Source organism: Trachurus trachurus, assembly GCF_905171665.1.
Source record: "Trachurus trachurus genome assembly, chromosome: 15".
Lineage (NCBI taxonomy): Eukaryota > Metazoa > Chordata > Actinopteri > Carangiformes > Carangidae > Trachurus > Trachurus trachurus.
In genome coordinates, this window is record NC_139906.1 from 8,958,166 (window position 1) to 8,971,106 (window position 12,941).

At 42.4% G+C, this 12,941-nt stretch overlaps 2 protein-coding genes across 2 annotated transcripts in view; one reads left to right on the plus strand and one right to left on the minus strand.

Annotated features, from left to right (window-relative positions):
- Nucleotides 1–405: 405 nt before the first annotated feature.
- On the minus strand, nt 406–4,255 carry cnrip1b (cannabinoid receptor interacting protein 1b; the record flags this gene model as incomplete). The annotated part of the gene is made up of 3 exons (XM_083988084.1): nt 406–570; nt 1,716–1,860; nt 4,077–4,255. 3 exons carry the CDS (start codon nt 4,253–4,255, stop codon nt 406–408), a joined length of 489 nt encoding a protein of 162 aa, XP_083844210.1.
- A 2,111-nt stretch (nt 4,256–6,366) lies between these two features.
- Nucleotides 6,367–12,941, plus strand: part of kcnq5a (potassium voltage-gated channel, KQT-like subfamily, member 5a) — a 104,564-nt gene continuing 97,989 nt past the window's right edge. The window contains exon 1 of the mRNA XM_083988176.1: nt 6,367–6,927. Within this exon, the coding sequence (XP_083844302.1) occupies nt 6,569–6,927 (359 nt within the window). The 5' untranslated portion in view covers nt 6,367–6,568. The remainder of the gene's footprint in view (nt 6,928–12,941) is intronic.

Below are 12,941 nucleotides of genomic sequence, written 5' to 3' on the forward strand. Positions count from 1 at the left end.
TACACATTGTTAAAAAAATGTTTCAAAACATAATTTAACTGTTCAATATATAGTTAAAACCAATTTAAAAGTAGGTTATTGAAAGTGCTTTTAACCTCAATAAATAAATACCATATTAATCTTTACAGATTTGTGTAATAACAGAAAAGACTGGCAATGTCAGCAGGTTTTATATGAGCTACTGTTAGATCAGATTTTTCCAAACACAAGAAAAAAAAAATGCCACAGAGAAAAAAAAAACTCTTAAGGGGAGCAGAGTGACAGGAGATGAGAGGAGACACAAATACAAACATCCTTTTAGCAACAGGAAACCTTTATCTCTGTTTCATTGTGATGCACTGTCAATGAGATTTGTCACACCTTGTGTTTTTTGTTGTTGTTGCAGATAACACACCGAATCCTCCGTCACACAAACAACTCCTTGTTGACCCACATGAGCGTGCGCGTGTCGTTGGGTTTGCATTCATACTCGATGCTGTTGAAGCTGTTCCCCCACTGGCAGTGGTCCCTCTTGTTGTAGTTGTAGTACTTCACCTGCCACACCGTCTCAAACATCCCTGCCTCTGTGAACTGAAATGAAAAAAAAACACATGGAAATATGATTTTATGAGCTGAGGATGAAACATACAGAGTGGACAGATGGGAATATATACACACACACACACACACACACACACTCATAAGAAACTCATTTACACACAGAGACACACTTATCATGCATGTGTAAAATCGTGCGGAGGTGAAGTGAAGAGGAAGCATACTGACTGGACAGATGGATACATGGAAACAAGCAGGCACACACACACACACACACACACACACACACACACACACACACACACCATATGATCCCAGAGGCCTGAACTGGACAGATGGGCAGCATAAACATGGACACAAACCACATGAAATTAACTTTGCAAGAAATTTTCCAACACTGTTTGAAGCTTTGATTATGCTCGCTTTTTTTTTCTTTCCTTAGAAGATATTTGAATATTTACATAAGATGTAGCCTAACTTCTTTCATTGCCTTGCCAGAAACCCAAACAGCTGCTTCCTCCAAATGTCTGTGTGGTGGAGAAAGCTGGTAAGTTTTGCCCTCTGAGCACTCTGAACTAATTTTGTGAATAACGTTTGTTGAATGTTGGTGGTACAACTCCGGCGCTTGTGTTATGTGCATGAGTGCCACATCATAGTTTTTGCAGACCTTGTCAGAACAACAGTATTTTTCCACAATGACCAGTCCACTGCTAATTAACATACTTGATATATGGCTAAGTACCTGATCTCTACCCATAACATCAGTCATTTTGATTTTGCAAATTTATTAAAAGCAAAGGAAAACTTATCTCATTCACACTCATGAAATGTCAATATTTTCTGGTCTTCTTTGTATACTGTATGAGAGTAAGATTAAATATATTTAGACTGTAGGTCACACAAGACATTTTAAGACATCAATACAGGACGTCGTTGTGTTAATCAATGATGAAAATAAGTTTAGTTTAGTTTTAAATTGAGTAATCTTGATCAGCTTTGACGCAGATCGCTCACTATATCTGACAAAACACTATATCACTGTAGCTATAATAATCCTACTCCAGATTGTAACCATGAAAACATCAGGATACATTGTGGGAAAAACCTGTATAGTAGTAGGCTAAGTGTGGAAACATCTGTAACTGTAACTATAATCAATAATTATAAAAAATATATACCTGTATGTTGATTTGAACTGGTTGCCTCTCTCCACTCTTGGTGTGCGTCACGCCCTCTGTGTCGTACTGGCCAGAATACACCACTGACTGTGGGTCTTTGGATTGCTGCTCCAGGGGGAAGGTCACCCCACCCACACTCATCGACCTGCACAGGTGCACAGCACATATATGGATATGGTAGCTCAGTTTTTTTGAAGTGAGGTTGTATCTCAAAATAATACACCAGTTCAAGACGATATAAAAATGTACAGTGTAACAGCTGGTCAGAAAAAAAGTTAGTCTATCTGGAACTAACCAAATCAGTATTCCTCCACGCAGGTAGACTTTGCCTCCTATCAGCTGTTTGGTGTCATTACTGTGGTTAGTTCTAGACGGGACGGGAAGTCTTGTAAGCAGCGAAAATACACTGGTTAATCTCCCCGCATTCACAACAGTTGTGTCTTGGTGCAGCCTTCTTTTTACAGTCTATGGGTGCAGCACGATGTGCCGATAATTCTCAGTAGGGGGGCGCAGAGAACTTTCTACTGCAAATATTACACTTAGTGGCCATTTGTACCTCATAGAACCCCACTTAAAAAAACAAAAAAACAAAACTGGACTATCCCTTTAACAAACAGGTAAGCACGGAAGTGAAACACCTGCAGTTCCTCCTACGACCACGTGAGGCTGACTCAATTTACATTCACTACCTACATTTTGGACTCCCCCATGTTATCCATCTTTAAAGCAGAAAAAACACACTGTAGTCTCAGCAAAGATACTCTATAGGCCTAACTGGTATATGTATACGGTGGTTACATTTTGTTTTAAGGTTACAAATTGGGCGTAATAGAGGGCGTGGCTGCGTGGGCGTTGACGCAATGAGCTCACGGCTAGCTACTGCTGGATGTTGCAGGCCGCGGCCATGTCGCACTTTTTCGCGGGGGAATATTTTAAAGCAAACATTGGACAAATAACACAACTTGCTGAGTGGCCAAGTGGCTAAGAAAACTTTGAGGAAGGCTGCTCCTGTTTTCTCAGGTGAGTACGCTTGTTTCATCTAGTTTCGGTTTAGTTTAGGTTGCTAATTATGATGTGTTCGTGACAACTCGGAATCTCCCAGATGAAAACACCGATTTCCGACTTCAAAGCGGCAGCATTATCCTGGAAGTGTTGTAATTGAATAACCTAATAGTTATAATTTCACCTACTTGGAAGGCCATTGAAATAATAAAATGCTCTGACAGACAACAAGTTGATAAACCATCTGGTGTACAGCTGTGTTGACATGAGCATGCCCCCAAATTGAGTTCAATGTCTCTCTCCAATGCATCATGGCACGTGTGACCTATTTTTGCTCACCAGGACATGTTTCACTCTCTGATGTTTAGATGGACAACACTAATCCGAGTTGGACATTATTCCGTAATATTGTAGCCAACTGTAGATACATCACAACGAGGCGGTTGCACAAAGCCAAAACGCTCCTCTGAGTCCTAATAATCTCTGTGTCGGATTTAACTTGTGGCCAATTGGGGTTTATGCTGCCTTCATGTGCTCGTCGTAAAATCCTACTTCCGAGTGCTACACTAGGAGTGGGACATTATAAAGGGCGCAAGAATGATTTGTAGGCGATTATTTGTTTTCACAGTAGCCTGTGAATAAATGTCGAAGCTCTGTTTTACCACCATGTTTCCCTATTTCATGTTGGCCAGGGGTAAGGATATGTTAAGTCCATATTTACTACGGTACATGAACGCAGCCTTAAAATCTGCGCTCTGCAGACCCGCTAAGGTCAACGCCGTCAGTGCAAGCGAGGAAAGATCCTTATGCTTTCGCCATATAGTCTATGTTAACCGAAATGAAGTAATAGCCTAATACAAGACCACTATTTGCAATAAAGAAAAGAAAAAAATGCAAGAAAACTACAGTTAGGCTACAGTTCTGTACCTAATGCAGACAAAGGCTAGTGCATTTCACTTTGAAGATAAGATAAATACATTTTATGCAAATAGGCTACCAAAAGATAAATTAACGACATTATGATCCGGAGGTTTTTTTTTCCCTAATGATCATAATAGAGATTATAATTAGCATGAATAATGAGCAATTCCATTCATACAGATCTCTATTGTTTGAAAGCCTCTTGTCATATGTCCTCTTGTCTTATATAGATCATAACGCCCCTCCAAGTGTTTTTTTTTTTTATTTTTTATATCTTTTCAAAAGGAAGTTGTGGTTATGTTGTGACCAGGCCATAATAATTATTTAATCGAATCAATGGGTTTAACCAACTAGGCTGTGTTTAAAAAAAAAAAAAAAAATCAATTTCCTTGGATTAATACAGTAATCCACGTCTGAAAAATGCAAAGAGCTACCTACGTGGCCTCGACCGCTCCTGGTTTAATGACCACCTCGATCTTGTACTTGGAGCCGGTCAGCAGCTTGATGGTGCGCGTCTGTCCGAACCGCGCTCCGTCGGACTTGAAGTACACCGCGCTGTTGTTGGGAAGCATCTTCAAGGAAATCCCAATTTTGACGACCTGGGGAACGTCGGCCATATTTCCATATATAGGCTAGCTAGTACAGGCTCCTTCCTATATGTCCAGGATAACGAGGTGTGTTACCGTAGCAGCCTACTAACAGGTCTCAGGTGTGGATCCGTTCAGGCAGAAGCAGAGATCCCATGCGGAGAAGCCCGAAGCAGAGCGCACCGCACAGGGAATTGCGCAGCGCCGCGCTCCGTAATCCCGTCCATCCTGCAGGCCTAATCCCAACCAACCAATGCTCTCTCTCATCTCTCTCCCTCTCTCTCTCAACCTGAAATCTGTCACTCCCTCTCTCTCGCTGCTACTCACCCCACCTTCCCTTCCCCTTTCACGCGTCCTTCCCCCCCCCCCCCTTTCTATTCCTTATTTAAGATACATTATAAAACATGCAGGTCGCTGTTTGGTGTAAGGGAATTCTGCCAATTAGGAGTCTGTGTGTGGATTACTTTACCTAATCCCTTGAGGGGTCAGATACATGTATATGCTGAGGTGGCTTTAGGAGCAGACCCAATAATTAGCCCAGGAACACAACCCACAATTACAATAAATAGATAACAGTGTACGTAAAGAAAAACATAAATAACAGACCAACAGGTGATTAGGATATGTAATTACATAACAGGCTATAGGGAATTAAATTAGCAGCCACTAAAGGTCAATACATGTCAATAGCTAGAATGATTGAAACTGCAAAATGGCTGTCGGCCAAATCAACCCTTAACACAGTCTATATCCTTATCATGTAGGTTTGTAATAACACCGCTTACATATCTAAGAAAGAAATGTATTGATTCATTTAAACCAGTTGCTGTTAAATTCCCAATATGCTTCACCAGTGTAATTTCAATATGTTACCACTAGAGGCCAGGCTTTGATCACAACAGGGAAACGACCTATTCGGTACCTTGTTCAAAACAATGCTCAGGTTATGTTCAATCGAGTTGGACTGATGTGCTGGCATTTCTAAAAAGGGGGAACTACACGATGCCAAAATTATGTTCAAATGCTTTTCTGCAAAAAAATCAAAACAACAACTCTTATTTCAGGACTGAATTGGAATACATAGGATAAATTGATATTACTACGTTTTGATGATTTTAAAGGACTGAATTGATTTTAATAAAGTCATCATTAAGGCCATTAAGAGATGGAGATCAAAATCTTAGTCACACTTCCACATTCACCCTAAACCACTGTACTTTAATGGACATGAATAACTGTTACAACTATGTAAATTGGCCGGGAAGCTGTTTGGAAGTAACAGGTTGGAAAAGAAGTGGTCACAAAAAATAGAAAGTGGGGGTCCATGTGTCACGTGGTCGGTCAGTAGAGAGAGGAGAGTGACGCAGCTGTTAACATCATGATCACACAATGTGATCGGTTCCGGCCGGAGATAGTTGGAGCAAAACCACCCTCACCGCCTCTGCTGAACCGTGAAGTCTGGTTCTAATAGCCTATGGATATGGACCAATCACAAAGTAATAATCAATCAAAATTTACACTTTGGTAAATGCAATATAGGCTAATGAGATTGAGGCTGCACTGTGAAAGCACTTACAAACTTTATCTTCCCTTTATCTAAAGTGTGATTTCATTCACAGAAGATGAGGCTGTTTGTGTGTGTGGAGGTGATTAATGAGGCGTGTTCGCCTGGATATTGCCTGTAATTAATCGGCCAAAACGATCATCATCATCACACTGGCTGGTTCGGGTCTTCGGGCAATTTCCTCCTCCCTGCGTAAAACCTGCGTCATCCGTGCATTTGTGTCTTTTTCACGTGTCTTCACTTAACATTTATTATTCATATCGCAGGTCCCACGTCGTCACAGAGAGTCCGGTATAGCTTTGGTGCTGGTGGTGGTGGTGACAGTGCTGCTGTCTTCTCACTCTCTTCTCTGCCCCGATGCGTAAAAACTGAACCGTGCATGGTTTTGGAGCCAGCAGCGCGCCGCGGCACATTGATTTAACAGAAAGAAACAAGGCGGCGAGTGAATTGGGGAAGAGGGAGCGTGTGGTGTGGGAGGGTGGGAGAGCCCTCCCACCGCCAAATGTCTGGATGGATCCCCACTCCTTCATAACCCAACTCTTCTCCAGCCTTGCGCAGATGGCCAAAGTGTCCAAAGCAGACTGTGAATCAGCGATGACAGGGATGAGCGCAAGATTAGACATTTAACTCTTCATACACTGCGCTCTTTTTTTTTTTTTTTTAGTTAACTTGCTCAGTGAAAAGTTAAAGTAGCCAAACAACCCACTTGGCTATAATAGCTACATGTTGTGAATGTCCGCCGGTCTCCCAGCGCTCTCCACGCCTGCGCTGGTGATGCCATGCCGAGAAGCCACACAGGCGAAGAGAGCAGCGGCGGCGGCGGCACCGGGCTCTGGCTGAAGACCTCCACGGGACGCCGGGCGCAGGACTACGCACTGAAAGATGTGGAGTCTGGGGGGAGGACGATGATGATGAATAACGCCGCGGTGCGAGTAAGTGACGGTCTGCTGTCTCCCGCCACGGCAGGTGCGGTGGGAGCGGAGAGGAAGCAGGGCGCCCGGCTCAGCCTGCTGGGGAAGCCGCTCACCTACAGCGCCCAGAGCGGCCGCAGGAACGCGCGCTACCGTCGCCTCCAGAATTACCTCTACAACGTGTTGGAGAGACCGAGGGAATGGGCGTTCATCTACCACGCATTTGTGTGAGTACTTTGCACTTTTTTTTTTTAATTCATTACAAAGTAGAAATTTACACAACAACAGCCACTTGAAACCTGTTTTATGTTCATCTGAAGAGCAGAAAGATGAATCATTATGTTCTGATGATAATGAGCAGCTGGTGTCATGGTGCACACATGCACACGCACAAGTCATGGTGTCAAACTGAAGTTGCATAGGGATGCTGTTTCTCCTGATGGCTCTAACAAACAAACATATACCGGTCCACCTTCCTTCATCTGCCCTGCTTACAAATAAACACAAACACTTAGAAACAACACTTTCTGACACGCATCTATTTGCTTTTTGTAATCTACATCAAGGATGTTCTCATAATCACCTGTTTTCTTTCACCTCATGACGCTGGATGTCAGGATTGGATTCCTTTTGTATCTGATCACCTGTTGCTCCATCTCTAGTTTGGACTGAACCTGATAGAGCTTAGCTGTTCAAAACAGGATGCATGCATGTATGTGTCTGATGGTATGTGAAGCTATTTTGAAACTTCCAGAGTTGCAGCTAATTGCAGAAACTGTACGCACAGTAAAAAATCCATCACCACTGTATTATAGGTTCAAGTTCTTCCTAGGCTTTTTTACGTAACACTGGAAGCTCCAACGGATTTTGGGCTCTTAGGGGAAGGTCAACAAGCTGTCAAGTGAAAAGGGTGAATGCAATATTAACTGCTACTCACTTGCAGGATCTTGAGTCTTTCATCACTGGTTTGGTCAGAGACTGGATCCAGGGAAAGTCCTGGAGGGATTTTTTTTCAAAGCTGACAAGTTTCAGTTCTTAAATTCAGAACAGCTCTCCATTGACCAAGCTTGGGGTTTTGCTGGTGCAAAATAGCTCTATGGCCAAAATGTCGGATTTTACTTCTCTCTTTGACGAAAAAACCGAAAGACCAGCCAGCTTCCTTTGTTTTCATGCACTTTGAATGAACAAATTTGAAGATTATTGCTAACATCCAGCCTGAGCTCTCCTGCCTTGTGTCTGTGTTAAACTAATGGGATTTGTCATTCCACTACATGTTGCTGTGTGTGTCCCACGGCTGCTTGTCAACATGACACACTCTTAATGCTCTCCGTTCATCCACAACAGTTGTTCGCTTTAGAGATGGTTGGTTGGTCACTGATATAGATATAGTTTTTTTTTGTGTGTGTGTGTGTGCGTTTATACTCTTTGCTGTGCTGCACTTTCTGTCAATCAAACTGTGTAGGCGGGGCCGTGACTTGAAGAAGTTTGGGTTTTTCTAAGTGGCGCTCTTGTCTGCGTTTGTTCTGCTCTCGTAAGTAGTCGGCCTTTTTTCTGTTTATTTGAAACACTTGGCATTTAAAACGTCATCGTATCCTGTGCTGCTGAGGATATTTCAGAGGAAGAAGATGTCATTATTATTACACATGGAAGTCGGTGTCGCTCAGACGAGGAAGCTCTGCATCGAAATAGCTGCGGCAATCCTTTTTTTTCTTCTTTTCTCCCAACATATCCATCTGTGCATATACGGCACATATAGCCCACTACATACACATAAGCAGGAATCTATTGGTATGTATCTCTTTTGTACATATGCACCAGCCAGGCCACCAACCACAGCATGGTCGGAGTGATGAAACGCCACATCCCGTCTCATTCCAACAGTTGGAAAGAAGAAGCGCTGTGAGAAGGGGGAAACGGAGCTGTCAGAGGAGGGGCCGCCGAGCCGGATGTTGACGTTTTATTTGCTCAGGCGGGACAGCTGAGGTCGCAAGGGGTTAAGTTGTTACATCTGCTCACGACCACAGCCTCCCACACTTCATGGTAGTTTGCATCAGCAGCAAGTATGAAACGATACGAAAGTGTCACTTCAACTAATAGTGTTCAGAGAGATCAGGAAAACTAATCTCACTTAGAGGACTAATTGACAGAGAGCTGAGTTTGTCTTGCTCGCTTTGATGCACACAGTCGTTTTAAATGATGTGCATGTGTCTACTGTGAACAAAACATCATTAAAGTGTAGCTTAATGTACTTTATTTTACTGTGTATAGTATAATTAAAGCAGAAGTAAGTGATATATTTGTGTTAATATAAGTCTTAAATAGTTATATCTTCCGACAGCAATCACTTACATAGAGTGTTTGGACCGAAACACGGGTCTCTCAGTCCCTCTGCTCTGCTCTGAGCCGAGGAGAAAACATTTATCGTATCCTACAGTTTTTATCCAATGAGGAGAGAGAACGGCATGCAGGGCTGTGTGTGCAGCCAAGGGACGCCGTGAATGTGGTGACGTAGGGACGAGGACTGTTATGGTGCGTTCAAGGCAACTCGTAACTCCTGTTTTTCCGACCTGTGAAGTGGTACCAGTTTGATCTGGTACGAGTTCACGGGTCGGAAGTTACGAGTGGCCGTTATAGTGACTTTCACCGGTAAAACAGGTCGGAAAAACACGAGTGGGTTGCCTGGAACGCTACAAAATCATAAGTTGTGACTTGAAGCTGTAATTTACGATTTCAAAAGCCTGCCTGGAACGCAGCATTAGCGAAAACGACCGGATCGCTTACTTCTGCTTTAATATATTAACATACTGTTTTTGAATATGGTTGCACAGTATGCAAAAACACCCCATTAGTTTTGTGGATACTGCGATTGTAATGAGTCCCAATTTTAGTAGCAACTTTAATTTTCAGAACATTTTGAGAAAAAGAAAAATGATCATGATTATTTTAATTATTTGTTCAGTTCTTTTTTTTTTTTAATAGTAGCTGTGCCATTCTCTATTTTAGATGTTAGTGATACCCCAGATCCAGTTTCACTAATAATAAATGCAACACCAAAATACTATCTCAAATTTAACTCTTAGCCAGCAGTGAAGACAGAGAGAGAGGTTTGTTTCCTCGGTCTTGTTGGACTTAACTTCAGTATCAGTTGAACAAGTCTCTTTAAACGACAAGCTTTTCTCCTTTACAATGACGACCCCATGGCAGCAAGAGATGTAACAGACACTTATATTGTTGATGCTGTCTCTGCTTGGACTTGATTTGGTGATTCATAGTTAATGGAAGTGCTCTTATATGAGCATAACAGGATAATATGTTCTTTACATGTTAGGTATAGTCAACATACAGTCAGTTGTTCATTGCACTACATTTTGTCTCTTTGCGTCTGCAGATTTCTCACCAGATTCATTGAATATTAACGACTTTCTTTAACACAGCTGCAGCTCTCATGGTCATTTGTTCTATCCAGATTGCAAATGGGTTGGTGAACTGGCACAAAGGTTATATGCAAACTTCATGGGAGGAATCACCATTGATGACGCTCTCTGTTTCACCTCTGTTCTGATTTTTATTGTGAAACTCTGACGGGAAGTTGTGATTCATTTTTTCTGCTCTTCTGACATTTTATTTGTTTATCTGCGCGGCCCTCTTTTCTTCACACACAATGCTGTTTACAAATAACATCACAACCAATCACGCTTTTGTAATAACTTACATGGAGTACTGGCTTTGACAGCGGCTGTAATATATTATTTATGTGATGTATGGCAGTGTTTTAATCAAGCAGTTCAGTTGTTAAAACTGCCTCAGGATGTTCTTCCTGCAGGAAGCCATCCTGCCTGTGGGTGAACTGTAGTTTCACAGTCTTGGACAGCAGCTGCATGGTGCTGCTAGTTCTTGTTCTGCCCAAGTGAGGAGAAGACTGTATTTACACAGTGAAATGATCTGGTTGGCTGGTGCAGTAACTGTTCTAGTGATCGCACCTCTGCAAATGTTATATTCTGTATTGGAGCTACTTCAGAACATATTCCATCAGTGGCTATGTCTCATCAGTCACAGTGGTACTTGTTAATGCTCAGTGTCAGGGAGTGGTTAATGCATAGACACGACACACACACACACACACACACACACACACACACACACACACACACACACACACACACACACACGCACACACATGTATGTGCAGAAGATTTACAGACACTTACAAATGTGGACACATGAACTTCTACACCAGCAGCACTTGCACATGTATTACCTGACTGCGCGCACACACAAACACCCCTGTACATACACAAGTGTGTGTAGAATAACATTTCTCTGACAGACGCACAAATCCAGTAACACAATCACACATCAACAAAATGGACACAATGTGCACATGTGGATGTGGCCACGCATAAACACACGTGGCTACAGTAATGTGTTACACACACAATTACTCACACATGATAAGTGGCGTACACACAAACAAGAGAGTACATGATTTATAAAAGAAAAGTTTGCTTTGATCGTTTCATTAGTCAGCGGTTGAAACAGATGCTTCTGTGTGTGTTTGTGCGTATGGATCCACTCTGGGTAAATGTGACAGAAAACAGCTTGATAGTGTGTGTGTATATGTGTGTTTGTGTAGATACTTGAAATCTCTGTATGTGTACTACTCTTCATAGGAATCCCTGATGTGCTGCTGATAGCTGGTGATCGGCTGCAGTATGAATCAAGAGACTGATAAGCATCTTGGCTCGCCTCTTGCCAAATAGTGCTCCCACACTGAAACACTCTTGGCATTAAGATTCAATCTCTTAATGAGATGGCGTGTGTTGGGCTAATCACATTTTCTGAAATGGGTTCCAGTCACAGTCTGCATTATGTGCTACACTCGGAAGATGATTCCTTAACTTTCTGCATGCGTTTGTGTTTGTGAGCGTGTCTCACCTACTTTTTTTTCTTCATCATTGCACTTTTTGTGTGTACAAGTGTGAAGATGATGTGTGTTACGTGTCCATCCATCGTTGTTATGTATGCCCTCATGTCAAATAAGTGTGTGTGTTCAGCGCACATTGCTTTGAGCTTGAGTTTATATATCCAAGTGTTTGCTTTTGTGTCTGAGAATGAGGCACAGAAGTGTTTCAGTGTGTGCGCGCGTGTGTGCGATTGATTAATCCAGTCACACAGCGAGTCCATCAGACATTGATTCCAGGGCCATTCTAGTGTATCGGCAGGTAGCACATCAACCCAGCGTGATGATCTGCCATGAGGCAGATACCAATCTTGTTCTAATGATCAACCCCAATCCACTTTTATCCTTTAACTGCACAGCTTTGTGCAGAGTCTGTGATGCATTAAGTGTCAGCGTCAGCTGGCTCTTAAAAGGGAGCGACACTGTTTGAACCGACATGCAGCATTTTATACTGATGGATTTTCAATATTATAAGAGTTTTTTTTAAATATAAAACCAACCTGGGCCTTGTTTTTCAAAGGTTGTTGATCAGGGAAACACTCACCTGAGTTAAATGGTTGTTTAGTTTAAGACCCTGACAATCAGTATATTCATGCATGTATAGTGAAGTCAATTTAGCATTACAGGAATTTACATTTGCAGTCACTCAGTCGGCAGATGCTTTCACCGAAGGAGACTTACAAGTGCAAAGCTTCAATTCGGGACCTTGAAGTATATACAAAGTACTACATCTGTTCAATGAAGTGAAGTAGATCAGGTAAAGAAGTGCGTGGTCAGTGTTAGGTAGGCATGATGGCATGTTAGAGGCGATAAGAGAGCCGGTGTTCTTGGAAGAGATGAGTCATGAAGACATTCTTGAAGATGGAGACAGTGGCTCCTGCTCTGATAGCTTTTGGTCTCTTGTTCCACCATCATTGAACCACAAACAAGAACAGGACATGGACCGTGATCGGCCTGTGTGCAGGGTTGTCAGTGCTGGACGACGTTTCCCAGAGGAACACGGTGACAGAGACTGGGATCACTCATAACAAGTCCAGTGACAAGCATGTGTTGTCTGGTAACTAATTCAGCTGACATTAAAGGGATAGTTCAACATTTTGTCAAATTGGCCCATTGCCATAATCCCTATAGTCATAGCAGTAGGGTCGTTACTTTAATTCTCAGTGCAAGCTATTTTTAGAACGGCAGAGCAGAGCTGCGAGCTGCTCAGAGCTACGCTACAGAGGCTAATGGGATTTCTTGGTTTCCCTCATCAAACCCATCAAATACACAATCCAACAA